The sequence below is a fragment of the Stenella coeruleoalba genome (genome assembly GCF_951394435.1).
Source record: "Stenella coeruleoalba genome assembly, chromosome: 5".
NCBI lineage: Eukaryota > Metazoa > Chordata > Mammalia > Artiodactyla > Delphinidae > Stenella > Stenella coeruleoalba.
The window spans coordinates 25,055,784-25,082,520 of record NC_137150.1 but is presented as its reverse complement, the minus strand read 5'-3'; the positions used below and the strand labels follow the sequence as shown (position 1 = coordinate 25,082,520).

At 35.4% G+C, this 26,737-nt stretch overlaps 1 protein-coding gene across 3 annotated transcripts in view; it reads right to left on the bottom strand.

Annotated features, from left to right (window-relative positions):
* XRN1 (5'-3' exoribonuclease 1) overlaps nucleotides 1–26,737 on the bottom strand; it is a 105,801-nt gene that overhangs the window by 70,964 nt on the left and 8,100 nt on the right. For all 3 annotated transcript variants that reach the window (XM_079922486.1, XM_079922484.1, XM_079922485.1), the window contains exons 3-15: nucleotides 23,180–23,277; nucleotides 19,037–19,146; nucleotides 18,836–18,946; nucleotides 16,764–16,846; nucleotides 14,456–14,543; nucleotides 14,205–14,373; nucleotides 13,227–13,294; nucleotides 12,772–12,909; nucleotides 11,008–11,074; nucleotides 10,688–10,793; nucleotides 7,269–7,358; nucleotides 5,083–5,239; nucleotides 3,183–3,302 (exon numbers count right to left, since the gene is read on the bottom strand). In XM_079922486.1, the coding sequence (XP_079778612.1) occupies nucleotides 3,183–3,302; nucleotides 5,083–5,239; nucleotides 7,269–7,358; nucleotides 10,688–10,793; nucleotides 11,008–11,074; nucleotides 12,772–12,909; nucleotides 13,227–13,294; nucleotides 14,205–14,373; nucleotides 14,456–14,543; nucleotides 16,764–16,846; nucleotides 18,836–18,946; nucleotides 19,037–19,146; nucleotides 23,180–23,277 (1,405 nt within the window). The remainder of the gene's footprint in view (nucleotides 1–3,182; nucleotides 3,303–5,082; nucleotides 5,240–7,268; nucleotides 7,359–10,687; nucleotides 10,794–11,007; nucleotides 11,075–12,771; nucleotides 12,910–13,226; nucleotides 13,295–14,204; nucleotides 14,374–14,455; nucleotides 14,544–16,763; nucleotides 16,847–18,835; nucleotides 18,947–19,036; nucleotides 19,147–23,179; nucleotides 23,278–26,737) is intronic.

Genomic DNA, 26,737 nt, shown 5'->3' with positions numbered 1-26,737 from the left:
TCATCAAAACCAGGAAATTGACACTGGTACATCACTACTACAGATTTATTCGGATTTCACTAGTTTTTATATCTAAATTTTGTGTGTGTATACGGTACTATGGAATTTTTATCATATGCAGAGATTCATGTAACCACCACTAAAACTGGAATACAGAACTGTCACATCATCATAAAGAAACCCCTTCATGTTATCCCTTTATAGTCACACCCTATCCCCAACCCTAACCCCTAACAACCACTGATGTGTTTTATATTACAATAATTTTGTCATTTCAAAAATATTATATAAATGGAACTATATAAAACCTTCCAAGATTGACTTTTTCACTCAAATGAACTTTTTTCCATCTGTTGTTTATATCAATAGTTCTTTTTATTGCTGAGTAGTATGCCTTTATATGGATGTACTACAGTTTTTTTACTCACTCACCCATTGAAGGATATTCAAATTTTTTCCAGTTTGGGGTTATCACAAATAAGTTGCTCTGAACATTAGTGTACAGGTTTTTTCAACATATATAGCCAGCTGTTTCAGCACCAATTGTTGAAAAGCTTTTTCTTTACCCATTGAATAGCTTTGATGTCTTAATTGAAAATTTATTAACTGGACAAGTATAGATCTATGTTTGGACTCAATTCTGTTCCACTGATCTGTCTATTGCCATGTAAGTAACATACTCCCTTGATTACTTTAGCTTCATGGTAAGTCATGAAATCAGAGAATGAAAGTCTTCCAGTATTGTTTTTCTTCCTATAGATTGCTTTGGCTACTCTAGATCCTCTGCAATTTCATAAAGACTTTAGGATTTCTGATTTCTACACAAAAATCTGCTGGCCTTTTCATTGGGATTATGTTGAGTCCAAAGATCAATTTGGGAAGAGGGTACATCTTAACAATACTAAATCTTCTATTCCTTGAACATGGTATGTCCCTCCATTTATTTAGGTTTCTGTATCTCAACACTATTGTATTCAGTGTGCATGCTGTTAAATTTGTAACTGTGTATTTTATATATCTTAATGCTATTGAAAGCAGAATAAAAATCTTTTTATTTAAAAAAATTTATATTTTCCAATTGTTTACTACTAGTATATAGAAACAATTGAATTTTGTATAGATTTTATATAGATTTTGTATAGATTTTCTGTGGCCCTGCTAAATTTCCTTATTGGTTAGAGTATCTTTTTGAAGATTGCTTAGAATTTTTTATATATGTAATAGTGCTATGTGCATATAAAAACAATTTTTCTTCTTCCTTTCTAATTTGCATGCCTTTATTTCTTTTCCTTGACTTAATACACTGGACTTCCAGTACAGTAATAGAATTGGTTAGAATAAACATCCTTGTCTTACTCTTGATTTTACAGAGAAAACATTCAAAATTTTATATTGTTAGCAATATAGTATATTGTTAGCAAGTTTTTTTAAGATGCACTTTATCTGGTTGAGGAAGTGTCATCTTATTTCTAGTACTGTATGTTGAGCATTTTTATTAAAATTGGATGTTGAATACTGATAGTGTGGTAAATCACATCACAAATCAACACTGTTTCTAAAATAAATGACATTTGGTTATGAGTATTATCCTTCTAACATATTATTGGATCCCATCTGGCTTTATTTTGTTAAACGTTTTTGCATTTACTTTTAGGAAGGATATTAGCAAGTAATTTTCTTTTCTTGTAACATCATTTACTATGGGTATCTGCATCATGCTGGTCTAATATATTGGGAAGTGATTATTCCTATTCTATGTTCTCAAAGTTTGTGTAAAATTAGTATTATTTCTTCCTTGAATGCTTGCTAGAATTCACAAGTCAAGACATCTGAACCTAGAATTTTCTTTGTGAGAAGATTTTAAATCATGAAACTAAATGTCTTTAAAAGATATAGGACTACTCAGATTTTTACATGTTTTTTGGTCAGTTTTGCTAAACTGTGTCTTTAAAGAACTGTGTTCATTTCACTTAGGTTGCTGAATTCGTTGTCATAAAATTGTTCACAATATCCCTTACAGATTCTTTTAATAGCTGTAGAATTTATAGGACACCTCTTCTTTCATTCCAAATATTGGCAATTTATGTGTTCTCCCCTCGTGCTCTGGCTTTTCTCAGCCTTTCTTGATCTGTCTAGCTAGGATTTATCAATTTTATTAATCTTTTCAGAGGACCAACTTTTGGTTTCATTGATTTTTCTCTATTGTTTGCTCATTTTTCATAGATTTCTGCTATTTTTATTTCCTTCATTCTGCTTAGTTTGGATTTAAATTGCTCTTGTTTTTCTAGCTTCTTATGGTAGAAAGCTTAATTTATTTTAAAATGTCTTATTGCTTAGGATAAGCATCTAGAACCTTAAGTCTCCCTTTAAGCCTTGCTTTAGCTTTATCATAGATTACGATATGTGTTCTCATTATCATTCAGATAAAGTATTTTCAAATATCCCTTTTAATTTCTTTAATCTATGGATTATTTACAAGTGTGTTATTTAATTTCAAAATATCTGTAAGTTTCCCAGAGAGTTGTTACTGATTTTAAATTTAATTCCATGTGGTCAGAGAACATTCTCTTTATGATTTCAACCCTTTTAAATTTATTCAGACATTTTTTTTTTTTTTTTTTTGCAGTACGCGGGCCTCTCACTGTTGTGGCCTCGCCCGTTGCGGAGCACAGGCTCGACACGCAGGCTCAGCGGCCATGGCTCACGGGCCCAGCCGCTCTGAGGCATGTGGGATCTTCCCGGACCGGGGCACGAACCCGTGAACCCTGCATCGGCAGGCGGACTCCCAACCACTGTGCCACCAGGGAAGCCCCAGACATGTTTTATGTCTCACCAAATAATCTTGGTGAATGTTCTTTCACTTAAAAATGTGTATTCTTTAGTTGTTGGGCACAGTGTTCTACATATATTAATGAAGTTGAGTAGGTTTACAGTGTTATTCAAGCCTTTCATTTCTGGTAATGCTCCTTGTTCTGAAGACTACTTTGTCTACTATTAGTAAAGCAATGCCAGCTTTCTTATAATTAGCATACCTACAAGTTTTGATGCACATAATGAAGATGAGAGTAGTTAAAACTCATTAAAAAAACAAAAATGGTGATTAAAATCCACTGCTTATTAATTTATGTGAAATAATATCTGATTAAAATATACATGTATATATAACTATTTCATGCACTGACCTCATCAATAAAAGGTATTAGAACCACAGCTTCCCATTCCTGTTGCTTCCCATTTAGGTCAGTTTTAAAATCAGGTGGATAATATTCTATAATTGGCGAGTCTTCATCTGTCATCAAATGCTGTGAAAATATAAAATAGCATAATAGAAATGTAACAACTAATATCAATGTAGCTTTTTGTTAATATATTTATAATATTTCCTCAATTGTAACAGTTTAAAATTTCTAAGCAAAGCAAAAGTAAATTTTCACATCTTAGATATGTTGTGATATACTTGTTATATTTTGATTTTCAAGTATGAGGCTTCTAATTTCACCACCATTCACCACTTTCCTGTTCCACTAAGCTAGTTATGTAGCAAAACTATCTTTACTCTGAATTTTATCATTTCTATCTTCTATTGTCTTTTCACTTTACAAGGCCTATCTAAATTGTTTTCCCATTCAGACTTCAGTTCATTTCACACACTCCATTTTTAACCTTAGGCAATTTATTTTCATGTCCTAATCAACTGATTTTATTAAGTTATATAAGAACTAAGATAATTTAAAAAGAAAAAAAATCCTAAAATCCAAAATCTTTTTACTACCAATAGCAAAGATAAGAAGTTCAATATGACGTGTTTATCAGAGATTTTATAACAGAAGTAGATAAAGAAAGTTAAAGATGTCTTCTAGGAATAGAATATAGAAGATTATGATATAAAAAATTTAAAGAAATAGCATATTTCTCAAGGTCATATTCAAAGTATTTAATAATCAGCAAGTCATGAGCACAGAACAATCAAAACAGATGTGGCTATAAAAACCTGCATGGTTACTGGTCCAGAGTGGTTGAGTATCAATCCTTAATGTATGTGAAGGTAGGAAAAAACCATCAAAGAAACTTAAGAAAGAAAGGCCAGGGGCCAGGATGAAGGACAGGTTAAGTTTCAGAAAGATACAGAAGGAAGCCTGATACTGTTCAAGCAGTGAAGGCAGGTGTGTGTGTTTGTGTTTATATGTGTCTACTCCAGTTCCTTGTACGAGACCATGGAATTAGAAGAAGAGATTGATGCTCTAGAAGAACTAAATGAAGTTTACTCTCAGAATCAGCTTAGCAGGCTTGGCTTAATTTTGGTGACTCAATCACCCCTGAAATATCTTTTTCCTGTTACGTGAAATACGTTAACCAGAGAAAAGCCTTTTATTCCACAATTTGATAAATGAAATGCTTAAAATCCAAATATAAACGGAGGTAATACTTTTGTTGATATAAATAACTTATTAGAATCATCTGTATTCTAATAGGTAGAGGGTAAAAGAGAACTGAAATGAAATCTGTAAACGTTTGGACAAAGTAGATGGCTTCAGATTTTGCCTATCTCAGTTTACTTTCATCAGTGCAGAGACAAATTGAAGATGTGCTTAAAGGTACTGAAAATAAAGAAGCTATGCTCTGAATGGCTTATGAAATTTGTTTGCCTTTTTAAAACAAAGCTAACTTGGGGACTTCCCTGGTGGCGCAGTGGTTAAGACTCCACGCTCCCAATGCAGGGGGCCCAGGTTTGATCCCTGGTCAGGGAACTAGATCCCACATGTATGCTGCAACTAAGAGTTCGCATGCCACAACTAAGGAGCCCACCTGCCGCAACTAAGGAGCCCACATGCTGAAACTAAGGAGCCCACAGGCTGCAACTACAACCCGGCACAACCGAATAAATAAAAATAAAATATAAAACAAAGCTAACTTTAAATCAAGCAACTACTTTTCAAGGGACTTGTTTAAGGAATCCTATATTTGAAACTGAATATAAATATATTTAGCTATTAAAGAAATTTGGGTATGATGTTTCTAAGTTTGCAGGAGGAGCTCCTAAATATTAAAAAGACTGTAAACACATTTAATTCTAAAACTCACCTGGTAGCATGTAGGAAGTAAATTTTTGCTAGCTGCTGGAAGTACAGCAAGAAGCTGTTCAAATGGCTTAAAAGGTTTTCCTAGTTCAAAATGGATTTTGAGTGTACTGATGTTGCGGATATCAGATAGGAAAGGTGCATAATGGTACGGATAAAACCTATAAAACAAAACTGAGTTTTAAACAATTGGCAATTTTATGAAACAGGTCAATAGTAAGTATATACTTCTCCATATTCTATTTTAACAACACATGGCAATAATTCTAAAGACAAAAAAATCATTCATAATTCTGCTACTTGAATATAAAAAATCAGCAATGTTGGAGATTTAGGTCATTTGATGGCAACAAATATTCTATTTCCTTAATTTTTTAAGTGCAGTTTCACACTCAAAATTTGGATGCATGCAAGGATATATATATTAATAATATATATATATAATATATAATTTATTATTTATATATATAAATAAGATAATGGCTGTTCAGTTTCGAAAATGTTGACTGTGAGTCTTCCAAACAATAGATTCTTAGAATGAAGTAATGAGGTACTCAGAAGACGTTCAGTTAGCTCATGTGGGCCTGAGCTTCTCTCGTAAGGACAGAGGGAACAGTGAGTCTGAGCTCATATGGCTGTTACTGGTCAGTTCTAAGAACTTTTATCTTTGCATTAGTATATATATATTGTGTTTGTGGTAAGAATTAAACCACTTATCAATCATACACACCAACTATTTTTGTTTTTAATACCTTCCCATATTTAACTACAGAAAAAATATTTTTACAAAACTTGAAAAATACAATTTTTAAAAAACTTTCAATGTTCTTAATGTTTGACTAAAGATACCAACAAAACAATGAAGAAATTTTTTTTTTTTTTTTTGCTGTACGCGGGCCTCTCACTGTTGTGCCTCTCCTGTTGCGGAGCACAGGCTCTGGACGCGCAGGCTCAGTGGCCATGGCTCATGGGCCTACGTGCTCCATGGCATGTGGGATTTTCCCAGACCAGGGCATGAACCCGTGTCCCCTGCATCGGCAGGCAGCCTCTCAACCACTGCGCCACCAGGGAAGCCCAAGAAATATTTTTATATTCCACAATTATGTCATACTTCAAAAGGGTGGGAAAGTTTAGGAGGCAGAATGGCATGTGAAACAAGGCAAAACGTATAGACTTTGGGAATCAGACAGCCTTGGACTTGATTCTTGGGTATATGTCATCTTGGAAAGATTACTTAACCTCTCTAATCCTCATCTGTAAAAGGCAGAGAACAATGCTTACTTTAAATAGTTGTGAGGATTATATGAGAACATGCTTTTCAAGTGCCTAGCCTTAACGCCTGGTAATATAATAGGGATAACTTATACTCACCCTCTTAAAAAATGGCAAATCAAGGATTTTTGTCATAGAATACTCTTCAGAGACGCCCTGAGAATCATGTTAGTTATTGCAAAGATTTCTAAAGGCTATTAGTAAGTGAAATCATGTGAAATTAATGCCACGTTATTTTGCACTCGTTTGTTTTGCTGTTGGTGCTTTAAAACAGAGCCTAGCAGGTGTTCTGAAAACAAAACAAAACAAGCTAGCTATCTCATCACTTAAAAGTCTCTGCTTTTCCCTGCAGCATATTTTGGCTTGTTATTTTTTCTATAACAAGTGGATGGTTTGGAAATGTAGATGGAACTTGCTGAAATAGGAAACAAGACAAATTATTATTATTTCCAGGAAAAGCAAGTAATTCCTTTCTCCTTTCTTCTTTACCCTTCCCAGTCTAACATTCATATAACCCATTCTTCAATAATTACTCCTGATAGAAAAATTTTTTCAAACACATAAAAATGTAGAGAAGAATATAATAAACAATCCCACTTAACCACTGCTCAGACCCATTAATTATCAAGACTTTGTCACACTTCATTCATTATAACAGAAAATTTTAAATCCTCAGATTAACAGAGAGCTTTTATTATGGGCCATCTGCTATAGCTGGAAGTATCTTTGTTATAAAAGGGTCTTTTTAAAGTATTTTCATATAAAAAAAGATTACCTGTATTTCATTTAAACTTGGCTGTATGCATCTTTTAAAAAATACTATCATAAACAGAAATAAAAAGAAAAGAGATTCTTAAATGAGCTTACAGTAGAATGAACCATTATAAAAGACAAAACTTTTTGTTTTTATTCCCTCACCAGCTCCAGGACTGAACTCCATGATAGTAATAATGCAAAATCCATTGTATTGCCTGAACATAACATGCAGCTTGATCAGCCAGAAAGTCACTGAAAATAGAAAAGAATATTTTCATTATAACATTATTTTTTGAAGACAGGCCATTGTGTTTAGAGCATATCTCCTGATATCACATTCTGCCTCACGTTTTATTTAATCAATGAATAAACCAAAAACTGCAATCAGAAAAACTCCAAAATATTATTTTTTAAAAATTCCATCATGCCGGATTAAAGGTTTGCCTTATAGTTTTCCTAAACCAACCATCAGAATACTTAAACATGCTGTGCATATTTATTCAGTGAATGTACTGTGCCTTTGGTTTAAAGTTTGAGGATTTAGTTAATGAAACTTTCTATAATGTGGCACTACCAATGCCTTAAATATTCAGGGTGTGACGAGAGATAGGGATGGGAATCTTCTTTATTTGGGAGGATGCCTGAGAGAATCACAGGAGGAAATCAGAAGATCTTAAAATCTAGTTATAGAGCTAGAACACACTTTGAAAAGTGCGATATCCACTGAACAATATTCCCTCTAATCCCTTTTTCTCAAAAACCATCATTTAAGGTAAAATAATCACACACACAATACACACGCACACACACACACACATGCGCATACACACACACACACACACACACACAGAGCAAAAAAGAGCACTCTAGGTTAAACCCCAAAGTGGCTATAAACCTTGTTAGTGTCTGTTACCAAAATTCAGGTAGAGATACACTTAGATATTCTCGATCTACATTATTTCTGGGAACTACGCTTTTTTTTAAAAAAATAAATTTTTTTATTTTATTTATCGATTTTTGGCTCTGTTGGGTCTTTGTTGCTGCACACAGGCTTTCTCTAGTCGCGGCGAGCGGGGGCTACTCTTCTTTGCGGTGCGCAGGCTTCTTATGGTGGTGGTTTCTCTCGTTGTGGAGCATGGGCTCTAGGCACGTGGGCTTCAGTAGTTGTGGCACGTGGGCTCAATAGTTGTGGCTCACGGGCTCTAGAGCACAGGCTCAGTAGTTGTGGCGCCTGGGCTTAGTTGCTCCGCGGCATGTGGGATCTTCCCAGACCAGGGATCAAACCTGTGTCCCCTGCATTGGCAGGCAGATTCTCAACCACTGGGCCACCAGAGACGCCTTTTTTTTTTTCTTAATTTATTTATTTTTGGCTGTGTTGGGTCTTCATTGCTGCTCGCAGGTTTTCCCTAAGTGAGGCGAGCGGGGGCTACTCTTCATTGTGGTGCACGGGCTTCTCATTGCAGTGGCTTCTCTTGTTGCAGAGCATGGGCTCTAGGCGTGCGGGCTTCAGTAGATGTGGTGCGTGGGCTCAGTAGCTGTGGCTCATGGGCTCTAGAGAGCAGGCTCAGTAGTTGTGGCGCACGGGCTTAGTTGCTCCACGGCATGTGGGATATTCCCGGACCAGGGCTTGAACCCATGTCTCCTGCATTGGCAGGCAGATTCTTAACCACTGTGCCACCAGGGAAGTCTTGGGAGCTATGCTTTTTAAAATGAAATGCATTACTTTTTTATTATAAAAGAAATATTTCCTCATTACTGAAAATACAGATAATGACAAAAAGCATTTTTATCACCTTATAGCAATCACTATTATCTTTTGGTATTTTTTTCAATCTCTTTTCTATGCCCAGGTTTTTTTTGTTTTGTTTTAAGTATTAATGAGAGGATACTGTGCATTATGATTTTTGTATCCTGCTTTTAAAATTTGTACTTAATGATATACTGAAAGTATCTTTCTGAATTGTTATGAACTTCCCATAAGTACCAGTTTAACAGTTCCGCATATTCTGGAAATACTGGAAATGGCAGAGATAGTGACTGTAATGAGGAGGAGGTGGAGACAATTATGATGAACATTCTTACTGGACATGTACATCGTTTCTAATTTTTTACTTTTAAAAAACTTTGTAATAAACTTCCTTGTGTATAAAGATCTTCTGTGTTTAACTTTATATTTTTAGGATATTTTAACAATTAGAATTATTGGGTCAAAGGGATGACTATTTTAAAGGCTTCTGGATATGTAGTTTCCAAAATAATTTTACCAATTTATATTTCCACCAGTAATTAAGGGAAGAAATCTACTACCACTCCTGGACCAACACTGAATATAACAACTTAAAAAGATTTGCTTATTTACTAGGCAAACAAATAGTATCTCATTTTCATAAGTCTATATTTTACTATATAAAAGGAAAAAGAAATAGAACAGAAGACTAGTTTCCTATCAAATTAAGCATTTAATGTCAACTGCATGTACTACAGTTCTATCTAACTGTAATCAAGGAAATATAAGAACAAAGGGAAAAAGGATTAAAAGCATAACTATTTTAAATATGTTATTTCTCAAGTCTCAGAAGTCCTACTTGCTAATGTAATAAGGGTACATAGCATTTCATGAAACTCTTATTTCACTTATAGAAAAGCAGCCTCATCTGGTGGTTAGGCATGGGCTCTGGAGCCAGACTGCTTGTGTTTAAATCCTGGCTCTGCCACTCACTACCTATGCATGTCACTTCGAGCAAATCACTTAAATCTCTCATTCCTTAATTTCCTCTATTTTAAGGTAATAATAATTCTACTTATCTTAAAGAATTATTGTGAGAATTACAAGTTAACATTTTCATGTTATATATATATATATTTATATGTTTATATTATTAAAATATAAATGAGTTAATATTTTTCAAATGTTTAGAATAGTGCCTGGCACTTGGTAAGCACTTTATAAGTGTTTGTTAATTAAAATAAATAAAATACGAATATATGTAATTCATACTGTGGGCTGTAGTTTAGAAGTGTGGACCCTCATTCTAGAGGTCAAGTTGTTAAGGAACTTTTGTACTAGTTATTAACCTGGGGCTGAGCCAGGTGCCCTCTGAAATAAGTGTGATGTGAGCTTTAGAAGATAGGAAGCAAAACACTAACCATTTTCTATTTGGCAATTTTTATCATAGGACCCTTGAACAATGCAGGAGTTAGGGGCACCAACCCTCTGTGTAGTAGAAAATCCACCTATAACTAGTCGGCTCTCTGTATCTGCGATTCCGCATCTGTGGATTCAACCAGTCGTGGATTCAACCAATTGTGAATCACGTAGTACTGCATTAAGTATTTAGTAAAAACAGTCCGTATATAAGTGGACCTGTGCAGTTCAAACCCGTGTTGTTCAAAGGTCAACTGCATAATACATGTCAATTAATGTTACCTTGTCCAAAACGGTACTAGTTGAAAGGCTTACAATAATTTATGAAAACAAAAAATCCTTTCCACCCATTACCATAACTATCAAAATTATGTCGTTTTCACTGCAAAGTCTAATTTTTTTCTACTTTAAAGTAAAAGCATTGGCAAAAACGTACTCAGAAACTACGTCAACTCCCATCTTTGTCATGTAATATGTTCTTTTATATTGTCTAAACTCGGTTTCAAACAAGTCATCATCTTCAGTCTCATCTTCTAAATTGTCTAGAAAAAAGACAGAAAGACAGTGGCTGACAATTACGAATATTCTGTTTTTACACCTAATGCTTTGATAAATACATATCAAAGCAGATGCTTATAAACTATCATAGACATCTATTTCATCCAATATTACTGAATTAGTACTAATAAAGGAAAGATATAACAACTATTCTGTCAAAAAAAATTGCATATATTAAAATACATAGTTTGTACTCACCCTTAGAAGTTACCACTTCTTCTCCATTTTTGTCTAAAGCAGCCCAACATATTGAGTTTTCCTGGCCCTATACAAATTATAAATCAATATAAAATTAAGGCAGGATATACTTTAAGGTGAGACATTTAACAGGAAGATTTAAAAAATACTAAAGATAACTGAATGATCCTTAAGTGACACACTGCAAAAGTCTGTTTTAAAAATATTCCTCAAATGCTATGTAAATGCTTTTGGTTTTATATCACTGTTTCCTGAAGCTATAAATCTTTATTATGTAGAACTTAACATTCAGACCCCTCAATGATAAATAACAAGTAATGTTCACCAATATAAAAGATAAATATATTTAATTATATATGTGTTCCAAAAACAAAACACTTCAAGAATATTTCATTTACTTAGAGAAAAGTACACAATCAATATCAAATTCTTTCAACTTTAACATTTTTATATGTCAAATTCTGGGCTATTGTTAACACAATCTGTTTGTTTATGATTGAATCCAATAACTACAAACATTACCTATTTTTTTGGGATCTCTGGATCCCATCATTCCTATGACTCTACCAGCCGCTTCTAAATTTTCTTCCATGTAACTCATCTGCTTTTCTAAAGTTCTTCCATTTCATCACATCCTTCATATCCTGCCCATCTATTCTTCCTCCTTGTGATTTCATCCTTTCTCTCCTCTACTTCTAACTGCCTATCAACTGCCAGTGCCTCTCATTAGTTCTTCCTACTCCCTTATTCCCAATTTCCTTTTCTTCATCCAAGCTAGGGCCTCTGCCAATTTCCTGCGTCTGGGCTGTTTCTCCAGGTCCTTTCAATCTACCAGTGTCTCTAATGTTAACTACACACCCCTGGATGACTGGTGAAGCTTAAGGACTGAGCTGAGGTGGGCGGAGTCATGGATTATTGATATTTAAGTTTGTGGGTACGGGGCCCCCAAAAGTTGCAGAGCCTGTTTTATTAAGACAAGAAACAGAGTAGAATGCAGACTGACTACTGCTAAGCTCCACTGAGGAAAAGTTAAGCAATTAGAAAGACTGCACTAAAGAAAATCAGGACAGTTGCCCTTCCTGGAGCAAGAGATATTGGGCTTGAGCCTGAATAAAACCAGTACAGCAAAGAGAGTGCAGGAAACTCATCAGTTTCACCAGAATCCAATAACTATGGGTTAGCTGAGGAAAATTTCAGAAGAGGTTTATTTTCCAAGCTAACACACATAAGACATTCTTTAGGGCTTCTTAGAGGTGTTTTACAGTGTACTAGCATATTCTAACTGACTCTAACCACTTATTGAGGACCTAACAGTTACCACATATTGTGCTATTAACTACTCTTAGCCTAGCCTATCACTGTATTTTACACACGATTTTATATATAAATTACTTCTAGAGAAAAATCACTGATCTAGTTAATGTCTCATAACATTAAATGCTATAAATATCCACACTTTAACTAATTTTCTGGGCTCTTATATTTAGAAATGTTTTATACACTTATTAATAGAGTGGAAGAACAAAGAAAACACAATGTTCTTCGATGGTAAAAATAAACTGATTTCTAAAGATCAGATTTAAATGATAGGATCTAATAGAGAAAAAGAAACCAAAACAATTTTTGAAATGTCCATAGAGGAAAAGAAGAAATGAAACTAAAATGAGGCAACCCTAAAATCATAAGAAAGAAAATGAGAAACAAGGAATATCAGTTTTACCTTTACAGCTAAAAAAATGAAAGGACACCTAAAAAAATGGACACCTTTGATTTTTTCTTTTCCTTGTAGTTCTTGGCTTCTTCTGCTGCGACACCTGCTGCTTCATTGAGGTACTTGTTACCAACTTTGCTTTCAAACCACTTTAGGTCCACAAAAACTTCACTGAAGTGCTCTCGATCAAACTGTACAGAAATATTTACATTTATTTTAAAATAACTTAAGTATGTTTAGAAGAATACAGACCAAATTTTTAACAGTGACTACTTCTAGGGCATAGGAAATCAGAGGATATTACTTTTTTACATGGGGACTTCATCTATTACTCTGAAAACTAAAAATGAAAAGCAAATAGAAATAAAAATAACTTAGGTGAAATTACTTATACAGAATGACCAACTTGAGTAGAATCACAAAAACTTTTTCTTCTGGTATTATGTAATTGGTTACTAACCATTTATAGCTACCTGGGACAGGAAAACAAAAACTTCTAGTTACTTACATCTGATAGTTTCACAAGGTATTTCTCAAATCGAGGTAAGTTGAGATGTCCACTTTCATTAATATAACCTAAAAGGAACAAAATCTAAACTTGTACTAAAAGCTGACATTATTTTTTCTAAACAATTCTACAAAATTTTTACAAAACATTGAGTTTTGACATTCTACTAATCAAGAAAAAACAGTGTTGGACTATGTAAGTGGCCCTAGTTTCTATGAACTTGATGTTACTATAATACACAGTATGTAAGAACTGAAGGAAAATATAAAAAATTCCAGGTTTACATAGTAATAATCTTCCCAAATTTCCAAACAACACTGGGAGACAGTTAATTAAATTAAATATGTTCTAGAATCTATCTAGGTCATTCATTTGATATGTTAACTTAAGAAAGAAAAGACTAATGTCCTGCTACTCTGTTGACTGACTGATTGATTAGCTGATTGACTTGTTGTGCAGCGTGACTTGCCGGATCTTAGTTCCCTGACCAGGGATTGAACCCGCGCCTTCTGCAGTAAAAATGCGGAATCCTAACCACTGGACGGCCAGGGAATTCCCTGTCGTCTGTTTTATTCAGCATCACCACTGTCAGTTTCCCATTTTAACTTGAAAATCTCTCCCTCATATTAAATACTCTGATGATTATCCATTCAGAAAACTAAATTTCTATGCTTAAATACGAAACGAGCTAAGTGAAACGAGCAACCTCTGCTGGCTTTCTTTAGCCATTTAAGGTGGAGGTTAGTTAGGTATCAATAAATGAGACTGCTTAACTGGCGTCATCTTCTTTGCTTGTGAACCATTGAAAATTACAACTTTAGAGAGCTTGGCACCTTAGACTAAAAGAAACTCCAAATTTTTTTCCTACTTTAGTTGTAGGAATCTACATAATCTTAATCTAATAAACTGAGTGACATTTTTAGGGTTAGTTGAGTGCTAACTTAAAGTAGCTTCAAACAAATATTAAACTTTTCTTACCCCCAAGTTCTGGCAGGATGGTAATATATGTTCCATAAAGAAGAGGCAGTGCATCATGATTAATATGTAAATGAGGTAGATGAGGGATAAAATCATTCCCAACAAGAAATCCCATCAAAATCCAATCATCTATTATCCTTTCAATATCATATTTAAATGTGATCTTGTCCTATGCAATATGAAGAGAAGAGTCAAATCCTATGGAAATTTCTGCATATTCATCTTTGGCCCATGGTTATATTAATACTTACTTTTAATGCTGAAAACTCATAGTCAATATACTCTCTCATTAAAGACAAGTGTAGAAGGTGAAATGTGGTTTCTTCTGGTGCGCATACCCTGTAATTAGTCATATGATCAACACAGAGCTTATTATATTTTTAAGGTTCAAGTTTAAAAATGTAGCTTAAAATAAAACATCATTAGAAAATAGTTAATTCTTGTCATTAAGGCATGTAATTTATAGGCAAGCTGCAGGGTAATGTTAAGATAAAAATATAACTACAATTACAACAGAGATAAAGTTCATAATAATAGGTTTACAATATGCTTTCTGTGGAAGGACTCTCAGAATTGAGAAAGTCTAAATAATACATAATAGATGTAATAAACCAGTGGGATCTGGTCCATTCAAGGCTGGCCACCAGCAGAAAGCATACAGATAAGTGAGTACGTATACTTTTATATCTACTGCAGTACAGTCCAAGGCTTCAATGTTGAGGCACCATCACTTCCTCCTCTTACCTTTTCTGGGCTTGGTATAGGGGTCTATATTCCTGGCTGTGGCCTATACTCCAGGATTAATTACAAGTAAGAATATAAGCTGTTAACAGCATATTAAAAGCATTTATACACCATGAACAAATGGGATTTTCTTCAGGAATGCAAAGATAGTCCAACATAAGAAAATAAATCAATGTAATACACCATATTAATAAACAAAGGGAGAAAAAACCCCGCATAATCATTTAACAGAAAAAGCATACGTCAAAATTCAACACTCTTTCATGATAAAAACATTCAGCAAAGTAGGAACAGAAGGGAATTTCCTTATAGCATAATCAATGGTGAAAGACTGAAAGCTTTCCTCCCAAGGAAAGGAATTCTTGTTCCTAAGATCAGTAACAAGACAAGGATGCCCATTTTCACTATAGTTATTCAACATTATGCTGGAAGTCTAGCCAAGGCAAGTAGGCAAGAAAAGAAATAAAAGGTATCCAAACTGCAAAAGAAGAAGTAAAACTCTATTTACAGATGGTGTAATTCTATATGTAGAAATCCCATAGAATCTACAAAAAAAAAAAAAATACTACCACTAAAAAATGAATTCAGCATAAGTGCAGGGTATAAGGTCAACACAAAAATCAGTTGTGTTTCTACATACCAGCAATAAACAATCCAAAAAGGAAATTAAGAAACAATTCCACTTACAATACCATCCAAAAGAATAAAACACTCGGAAATAAACTTGACCAAGGAAGCAAAAGAAAAAGCCAGAGGCAAAAAAACTGAAATCAAAGATACAGAAAACAGACTGATGATTCACAAAGGTAGGGGATGGGGGTGGGTGAAATGGGTGAAGGTGGTGAAAAGGTATAAATTTCCAGTTATAAGATAAATAAGCTCTGAGGATGTAATGCACAGCAGGTAACTATATTTAAAAACATTATTTTCAATTAAAGGAAAAAAAAGAAGAAAGGAGGCAAAAGACTTGTACACTAAAACTACAAAACTGAAAGAAATTAAAGAAGACACAAATGAATGGAATGACATTTTATGTTAATAGACTGGAAGACTTGATATCAAGATGTGAATGCTACCCAAAGGGATCTATAGATTCAATACTGTCCCAATCAAAATCCCAACTTTTTTACAAAAAAACCCAGAAAACCTATCTTAAAAATTATTAACCTCAGGAGACCCCAAACAGCCAAAATAATCATGAAAAAGAAGAATATAGTTGGAGGTCTCACCCTTCCTGATTTCAAAACTTACTACAAAGCTACAGTTATCAAAATACTTGTGGTACTGGCATAAAGACAGACATATAGACCAACGGAATAGAATACAGATCCCAGAAACAAACCCTTGCATATATGGTCACGTGATTTTTGACCAGGGAGCCAAGATCATTCAATGGGGAAAAGACAGTTTTTCAACAAATGTTGTTCAGAAAACTGGACATCCACATGCAAAAGAATGAAGACAGACCATTACCTTACACCACATATAAAAATTAACTCGACATAGATCAAAGACCTAAATGTTAAGAGTTAATACTTATAAAACCCTTAGCATAAAATGGGAAAAGGCTTTATGACATTGCATTCAGCAATGATTTCTTGCATATTACACTAAAAAGTACAGGCAACAAAAGAAAAAAATAGATTGGAATTCATCAAAATTAAAAATTTTGTACATCAAATGATGCTATCAACAGAGTGAAAAGGCAACCCAGGGACTGGGAGAAAATATTTACAGGTCATATACCTGTTAAGGGATTACTATTCCTAATTTAATTTCTGTTCTACCTTCTGATATATAGGCAGTATGATTTACCTTTGTGTCTTTTTGCCACCAAACCGAACCTCTTCTCTTAAAAGAGAGAAATGTGCTTCATGACTTGTTAATCCAAGCATAATCTGTTGAAAAATGATGAAGAAATGTTTCTATTCTCTCATTTTTTATAGCATCGGGTTCACAAAAGCAATCAAAAAACGTTTCTATATAGAGAACATGCTTATTTAAGGAAAATAATTCATTAGCAAATTAAATGTATAACTATCAAAATATGATACATCTACAGGTTATAAATTGGGTAAATTCTGTGTACTTTTCTAAGAAAAAAATGTTCACTTTAGACTCAAATAACCTTTATAACCACCCCACTGTACCCCAATAAAAAAAATTCCAATAATGTTCTCTTGGTTTTTACACCTTTCCACTTGCCACGGAGGAATGGGTAAGGAATTAGGGCAACAGCATTTCCATGACAGAAGAATACAGGACTCTTCTGGAGGCCAAGATACCTTTAGTATGTGGAAACTCAGAAAAAACTGGAAAAGGATATTTTCAGTTAATATTCTCACATAGTATTCTAATCCCCAAAGTAAGTCAAATAGTCTAGTGAGCCATATCAACCAACTGCAATGTATATTGTTTATTTTCATTTAATCCTGATTCAAAGAAAATAAAACATTTATGAAGCAATCAAGGAAATGAGAATACTAAATGGTTATTTATATATTAATGATTTGTTAATTTTTGTTTTATGTGGGATATCATTGGGGTTATCATTTTTAATATTCTCCATCATGAAATATTTATAGATTAAATAATACATGTCATATACTTCAAGAATACAGGGGATGGGCTTCCCTCATGGCACAGTGGTTAAGAATCTGCCTGCCAATGCAGGGGACACAGGTTCGAGCCCTGGTCCGGGAAGATCCCACATGCCCTGGAGCAACTAAGCCCGTGCGCCACAACTACTGAGCCTGTGTTCTACAGCCCGTGAGCCACAACTACTGAGCCCACGTGCTACAATTACTGAAGCCCACGTGCCTAGAGCCCGTGCTCTGCAACAAGAGAAGCCACCACAATGAGAAGCCCCGCACACTGCAACGAAGAGTAGCCCCCGCTCGCTGCAACTAGAGAAAGCCCACGCGCAGCAACGAAGACCAACGCAGCCAAAAAATAAATAAATACATAAATTTATTAAAAAAAAAGAAAAAAGTCTTAAAAAAAAAAAGAATCCAGGGGAGGAGAAGGAAGGAGACAGATGATTAGGGAAAGGAGCTGAAGGTTACTGAAGACAGATGAAGGACACAAGGAGGTTCATTATGCTCTCTCCTTTACATCTGTTTATATTTGCAAACTTCTGTAATAGAAAGTTAAAACAAAAAGAGTCTAGCAAACTTGGGTTATGGAGTCATCAGATCAGGTGGTATTAAAAATCGTGTATTAAGAATGAGGGTAAAAAGGGCCCTCTATCCTGACCTCAGCAGAGTATTCATAGCACTAGGGTCAGTCAGGTGTGAACACTAACTATAGAGACCTGTTGATCATAAACTATGGCAAAAGAACTCCTTTTCCAAATGTTTTAGAACTTTGGTAATAGCAGAAGTAGCAATCATTATTATATCTCTGATATTTGTTCCCATAGCCAGAAATCTTCTTAAATGTTTTTTTTAATTTTTAATTTTTTTTTTTGGCTGCGTTTGGTCTTCATTGCTGTGCGTGGGCTTTCTCTAATTGTCGCGAGTGGGGACTACTCTTCGTTGCGGTGTGCGGGCTTCTCATTGTGGTGACTTCTCGTTGTGGAACACAGGCTCTAGGCGTGCGGGCTTCAGTAGCTGTGACACACGAGCTCTAGAGCTCAGGCTCAGTAGTTGTGGCTCGTGGGCTCTAGAGCACAGGCTCAGTAGTTGTGGCGCACGGGCTTAGTTGCTCCGCGGCATGTGGGATCTTCCCGGACCAGGGCTCGAACCCGTGTCTCCTGCATTGGCAGGTGGATTCTTAACCACTGCGCCACCAGAGAAGCCCAGAAATCTTCTTTTATTAAGACCAAGTTTCCTAGATATTTTAACTACAATGGCATAAGATTAGAATACAATAAACATTATACCTACCAAGTCAGCATCTAAGCCATAAAGACAGTGTCTGGTGTTTGGATCATGATCTGGCTTTGCCTTCTCGGATCTGATAAATTCCATGATTTTATGTTCTCCTTCTCCAGGAGTCTAAATATAATGTTTAAAAAAAATGTGGTAATATGCTATATTTCTCAAGATTAAATTTAAAAAACTCTTTAAATAAAATAAGATAATAACCTCATGGCCTGAGAAATAGATGGTAACTCCTTGCCACGACTTGTCTGTAGAAATTTTCATATTTACAAAATACTTCAGATGTTCGTGTAACCTGGCCATGAATTCAGTCCCTAAAAATAAAAGGTTTTTAAAAATTTAATCTGAAAGAGATATAAAAACATTGAGTTCCCAGTGACAACATGAAATTGGATCTGGGTATCCAGGGAATAGCTAGGTATAAGATCTCCCAAGGAGGTCAAAAGCTCTCTTGCTTATCTTGAAAAGCGAGTAATGTTGTATCTTTCCCAACCAAATATCACAACTATTTCCAACTTTACCAGGCACCCCAAAATGAAGTTAATGTCAGATGGGGAAATTCAAAGAAGGTTACTGCTGCCTCAGGACTATGCTTCGAATATTTTCACACAAGGGCAGGGTTTCAACACTCCAACAAACTTCAATCTTCTATTTCTCTGCTGGATTCTAAAGTTTTTTGTTTTTTTTTTAAGGCATGTAGCTTCAATAAGATTGCCAGTGTGATTAAAAATCTTCCAACAAAGAAAAGCCCAGGACCAGATGGCTTCACAGGCGAATTCTATCAAACATTTAGAGAAGAGCTAACACCTATCCTTCTCAAACTCTTCCAAAATATAGCAGAGGGAGGAACACTCCCAAACTCATTCTACGAGGCCACCATCACCTTGATACCAAAACCAGGCAAGGATGTCACAAAGAAAGAAAACTACAGACCAATATCACTGATGAACATAGATGCAAAAATCCTCAACAAAATACTAGCAAACAGAATCCAACAGCACATTAAAAGGATCATACACCATGATCAGGTGGGGTTTGTTCCAGGAATGCAAGGATTCTTCAATATACGCAAATCTATCAATGTGATAAACCATATTAACAAACTGAAGGAGAAAAACCATATGATCATCTCAATAGATGCAGAGAAAGCTTTTGACAAAATTCAACACCCATTTATGATAAAAACCCTGCAGAAAGTAGGCATAGAGGGAACTTTCCTCAACATAATAAAGGCCATATACGACAAGCCCACAGCAAACATCATCCTCAATGGTGAAAAACTGAAAGCATTTCCACTAAGATCAGGAACAAGACAAGGGTGCCCACTCTCACCACTCTTATTCAACATAGTTTTGGAAGTTTTAGCCACAGCAATCAGAGAAGAGAAGGAAATAAAAGGAATACAAATCGGAAAAGAAGAAGTAAAGCTGTCACTGTTTGCAGATGACATGATCCTATACATAGAGAAGCCTAAAGATGCTACCAGAAAACTACTAGAGCTAATCAATGAATTTGGTAAAGTAGCAGGATACAAAATTAATGCACAGAAATCTCTGGCATTCCTATATACTAATGATGAAAAATCTGAAAGTGAAATCAAGAAAACACTCCCATTTACCATTGCAACAAAAAGAATAAAATATCTAGGAATAAACCTACCTAAGGAGACAAAAGACCTGTATGCAGAAAACTATAAGACACTGATGAAAGAAATTAAAGATGATACAAATAGATGGAGACATATACCATGTTCTTGGATTGGAAGAATCAACATTGTGAAAATGACTCTACTACCCAAAGCAATCTATAGATTCAATGCAATCCCTATCAAACTACCACTGGCATTTTTCACAGAACTAGAACAAAAAATTTCGCAATTTGTATGGAAACACAAAAGACCCCGAATAGCCAAAGCAATCTTGAGAACAAAAAAAGGAACTGGAGGAATCAGGCTCCCTGACTTCAGACTATACTACAAAGCTACAGTTATCAAGACAGTATGGTACTGGCACAAAAACAGAAAGATAGATCAATGGAACAGGATAGAAAGCCCAGAGATAAACCCATGCACATATGGACACCTTATCTTTGATAAAGGTGGCAGGAATGTACAGTGGAAAAAGGACAGCCTCTTCAATAAATGGTGCTGGGAAAACTGGACAGGTACATGTAAAAGAATGAAATTAGAACACTCCCTAACACCATACACAAAAATAAGCTCAAAATGGATTAAAGACCTAAATATAAGGCCAGAAACTATCAAACTATTAGAGGAAAACATAGGCAGAACACTCTATGACATAAATCACAGCAAGATTCTTTCTGACCCACCCCCTAGAGTAATGGAAATAAAAACAAAAATAAACAAATGGGACCTAATGAAACTTCAAAGCTTTTGCACAGCAAAGGAAACCATAAACAAGACCAAAAGACAACCCTCAGAATGGGAGAAAATATTTGCAAATGAAGCAACTGACAAAGGATTAATCTCCAAAATTTACAAGCAGCTCATGCAGCTCAACAACAAAAAAACAAACAACCCAATCCAAAAATGGGCAGAAGACCTAAATAGACATTTCTCCAAAGAAGATATACAGACTGCCAACAAACACATGAAAGAATGCTCAACATCATTAATCATTAGAGAAATGCAAATCAAAACTACAATGAGATATCATCTCACACCAGTCAGAATGGCCATCATCAATAAATCTAGAAACAATAAATGCTGGAGAGGGTGTGGAGAAAAGGGAACCCTCTTGCACTGCTGGTGGGAATGTGAATTGGTTCAGCCACTATGGAGAACAGTATGGAGGTTCCTTAAAAAACTACAAATAGAACTACCATATGACCCAGCAATCCCACTACTGGGCATATACCCTGAGAAAACTGAAATTCAAAAAGAGTCATGTACCAAAATGTTCATCGCAGCTCTATTTACAATAGCCCGGAGATGGAAACAACCTAAGTGTCCATCATCAGATGAATGGATAAAGAAGATGTGGCACATATATACAATGGAATATTACTCAGCCATAAAAAGAAACGAAATTGAGCTATTTGTAATGAGGTGGATAGACCTAGAGTCTGTCATACACAGTGAAGTAAGTCAGAACGAAAAAGACAAATACAGTATGCTAACACATATATATGGAATTTAAGAAAAAAAAAAAAAATGTCATGAAGAACCTAGGGGTAAGGCAGGAATAAAGACGCAGACCTCCTAGAGAACGGACTTGAGGTTATGGGGAGGGGGAAGGGTGAGCTGTGACGGGGCGAGAGAGAGTCATGGACATATACACACTAACAAACGTAGTAAGGTAGATAGCTAGAGGGAAGCAGCCGCATGGCACGGGGATATTGGCTCGGTGCTCTGTGACAGCCTGGAGGGGTGGGATAGGGAGGGTGGGAGGGAGGGAGACGCAAGAGGGAAGAGATATGGGAACATATGTATATGTATAACTGATTCACTTTGTTATAAAGCAGAAACTAACACACCATTGTAAAGTAATTATACCCCAATAAAGATGTTAATAAAAAAAAAAAAAAAAAAAAAAAAAAAAAAGATTGCCAGTAACAACAACTATTATCATTACTATTTTTAACCTGAAAAATTACTATTAATATGGAAACTGAGTCTACAATGATTATGTTTCAGGAAAAGCCCAGATAGTCAATAGTCAAAGGCAATAAGTCTTAAACTGTATAACGATAAAACTGGTTATTAAATTGGGCAATGTGTCATTAGGGGACTTAATGAAAGAGAAAACTAGCATAGCAAAAATTAATGAGATAGTACGATCATAAGATTTTTTTTCAATGTAAAGAATTATAATGATGTTAGACAAAACTCTAGGAAGGGCAGACTGTGCTGTTGCATATAAGATTAAACTTTTAATACTGATAAATTAATTCTTCCTTAAAGTCACAGAAATCTTAACAGCCTCTGAGAAGAAGAGTAAGCACTCTAGACGAGGAAAGTGGGTTTCTTCTCCTGAATACAAGCTAGCTCTATGAACTTGGGTGAACCACAACCTCATTGAGTCAGCTTTCATACAAATAAATGGCAGGAGTAGGACTGATCTTGTAAGTTCCTTCTAGGTCAGGAATTTTGTGCATCTGGGAGAGTCCTGTCCATAGGTGCCCTTATCAGCATCTGTAAATTCCTACAGTGGGTCTCCATAGGGGCATTTATGACCAAGGTGACCAAACCATCTCATGAAGAGACATAACTGGGAAAATACAGCAAATAGAATCCTAAGGACAAAATACATAGAGGTTAGAAAAGAGAAATAAATTTACATTTACATTTTAAATCTGCCAGAATTTTTCTCTCAGTGAATTTACCTGGTGTAATACAGTTGGAATCAAATCTGGCCTCTGTAGGAAGAGTTTCTCCTTTTTCTATTGCCTTTTTAATTTTGTCTTCTGCCTCCTTTGCTGACCTTAAATGTTAAGGGGGAAAAGAAGTGCTCAACTTTCTGGAAAAAATAGAGATCTCTACATAAAGTAAAAGGTTATTTAGAAGTTTTTGTAACTAAAATACTAATTCATCAATTTTAAGTTCAAAACATATAAGTTTTGAAATGTCTATAATCAATAAAGATGAGCCTCAGAATTGTTTCTTTTCATTTAAAGAACTGAGTTTTTCAGCTAGGGACTATAGAAGTAGAACATTATAACAGTATAAAACTGACAAAGAATGTTACAAATACTTATTATAAAGTAATTCTTTTCTAATCACAAATATACAGCATATTAGTTCTAGAAATAATTTCAAAAGTATCGCATAAACATTCATTATACACACTACATTTAATAATATCAAATAAGTACATCATTAAAATGATCTCTAAGAATATTATATAAAAATAACTATAAAATTGTAATGTATATCTTTGGGTTTCCTCATGAAAACATCTAAAGCGAAAGCCTAATAACATTAATGACATCGGTAGCCAAAATGATCTCATTTTTGAGGCAACAGGATTTACTAAGAAGAACATGATTTTTAGAGTCCGATAGACACAGGTTTGAATACTGGCATCCCAATTCCAATCTGGCTTCTCCAGTTACCCATGTGTGGCACACAAATATGCCACATGGCATACAAGTTAGGAAGTCCTGCTTTATGTATATTTTCTACAGCCTTGTTATTAGCTCTATCTACTGTGCCCTGTGGAATTCTATTTCTGCGATAAACAAACTCTTCTTCGTATTTAACCTCTCTCTCTTACCAACCTCTTCAATAAAACAAAGACTCTGAAGATATCAACTCATTTGTAATCACTCCAATGGAAGCCATTCTTTCCTCTTTTCTCCCCTTCCTTCTTTGACTGAAGAAATGATTATTCAATGTTACTATGTGACAAGTTCTTGGGATACAACAAAAAAGAAATGATTCCTCTTCTCGGAATTTACACTCTAGTGGGGAGACAGAAATTAAACAGCCATAATGTCTAATGTAGCTGCAATATAGAGAATGTTTGGGACAGGGGCAAGGCAAAACTATTAAAGTAATCTAGGTAGAAGATTATGGTGGCCTAGGCTGACAGTAGCAGTAAAGATGAAAAGAAGTAAGTAGATATGACTTAGATGTGAGGAATAAGGAAGAGAGAGAAGTCCAATTACTCTTGGACTTTGGAGTTGAGCAGTTATTTACATGATGTTATTCACAGAAACATAGAAGGAAGGCAGGTTTGAGGCAAAGATGAGTTCAGTTCTGAATATATTAAGCCTGAAATGTATCTATGGTATCCAGAGGAGGCATTTAGCAGGCATTTGGATGTATACAAGCTCTGGAAAGAGATATCCACCAGAAAGATAAGTTTGGGAGTCATCAGTACAGATTCAGTACTTAAAGTCATCGGATAAGATATCTTAGGACCCAGGACGGAACCTTAAGAAACATCAATATTTGAGACAAAGCAGAGGAAGAGAATATAACAAGGAGATTAAGAAGGTACAGTCAGAAAGAATTCCCTGGTGTACAGTGGTTAGAGCTTGGCACTTCCACTGCTGGGGCCCAGGTTCCATCCCCGGTCATAGAGTATAGTTACCTGAAGGTCATGGGAAGGAAGTTCAAGAAAGAAATAATGGTCAACACTGCTAAATACCAGGGATAAATGAAGTAATATAAAGACAGAATTATTCTCTAGATTTAGCCCCTTTAAGGAGTCTATTAATAATCTCGTAAGGAAGTTTCAGTGGCACTGTGGGGATGAAAGACAGATGGCAGCAGATTTAAAAGATGGCAGAGATGCAAAGTGATGAGGATTAAAGATTATGAGCGAAGAAAACAGTCGTCATGGAGAATGAGGAAAAGCTGACTGGGGGATTTGGAGGAAACATGGCACACTCGATGCCGCCACAGTACCGAGCGAACGCTTGTGGTGGTTAGGGTCAACTGGCCCTCGATGCCCATTCCTCTCTCCTAGTCTGTCTTCTGATACTGGAGAGGTTGGAAGAAAGCTATAAAAAAATTAAACTCTCAGGCTTCCCTGCAGCTAGGCTTCTGGATATGACTTAGCTTCTTAATCTCTGGATCAGAGCTAAAGGAATAAATTCCTAGAACTACCTGTTCTGGTCAGGGCCTCTGAACTCCTCACCTTCCTGAATGTTGCAGTAGTGATGCCATCAGTGGGTGAGTTCTATGGTGTTGTTCTGGAAGTCATTCTTAAAGGCTAACCTAAATGCACAATCTTTTGGCTTTTACAACGATTTTTATAAGCACCCAATTCTCTGTATTATATTTCTTTCTGCTCAGAATAGTTAAATTTCTATTACCTGCAACTGATTGATACAGTGGGCTTATATAACCCTTTCTCAACACTAGATTATCTAGCCCAGCAGCGCCCCAAAACTAGTTTAACAAATACCAGGGGAATCTGGTAAACATAGTTTCCAGGGCCCAGTTTTTAGAGGTTCAGATTAAGTAAGTCTTGGGTGGTACTTGAGAATCTAAATTTTAGTAAGAGATGGCCCTTGTCTTCAAGGATTTCACAGTTCCAATATCTTCAGTATCTTTTCTCTTTTGATATTTAAATTAGTAGAGTTTACCATCCTCTACCCATTCTCACTGCTAGCCTTCTCCAAGGTACTCTCCCACCTTCCTTGATGATTTCCACATCTGATTCATAGGTGCCCTTTCTACTTCTTTACCTGCCATTGTGATGAAAGGAAAGGATCTATTAGGCTAATGACCTATCAAACTCACTAGACTCAGGGTTTCTTTCCTTCAGTTCCAACAACCCTCTTAACTTTACTCCTGTTACTCATAACAAGGACACTGCATGTTTTCATTGTTATTTAGAAATATTCCACAGGTCCAGGATTTTGACTTTAAAATCCTCTCTGTATACAACTCCTTTTCAACCTTTTGCTTCTACTACCCAAGTCGTACACTGGGCTGATAATATCTCGAGTGTCCTAACTCAGTTCTCTTCTCATACTCTATCCATCCCCTTCTAATCTAATTTGCCTTTCTACCCAGTGGGGACCCATGTTCAAGCAGGGTCAGCATCTAGCCCAGGGTCAAATTAAATGTCAGTGATATTCTCATTAGAACAATCTCTCAGTTCACTCTGCAGTTCCACAGCTCGGGACGAAATACTCTAGGAACTTTCTCTACTACTACCATTTCCAAATTACCAAGTTTTAGGAAGTCTGAAAAATTTGTGACAGAGAACAACAGAGTAACTTTATACAACCCATCATATACGTTGAGAAATGACACCTCATTTGAATTCCTAATTCATTTACTTGATTGATAAAACATGACATTGTAAGTCTGAGATACTCCCACTTCTGGGGGGAAATTTAAGCAGAAAAGAAACGTGAATGGGAGATGCACTGTGTTAAGTCAATTACCTTTGAAGTAATATATTTTATTAATCTAAATAGTAT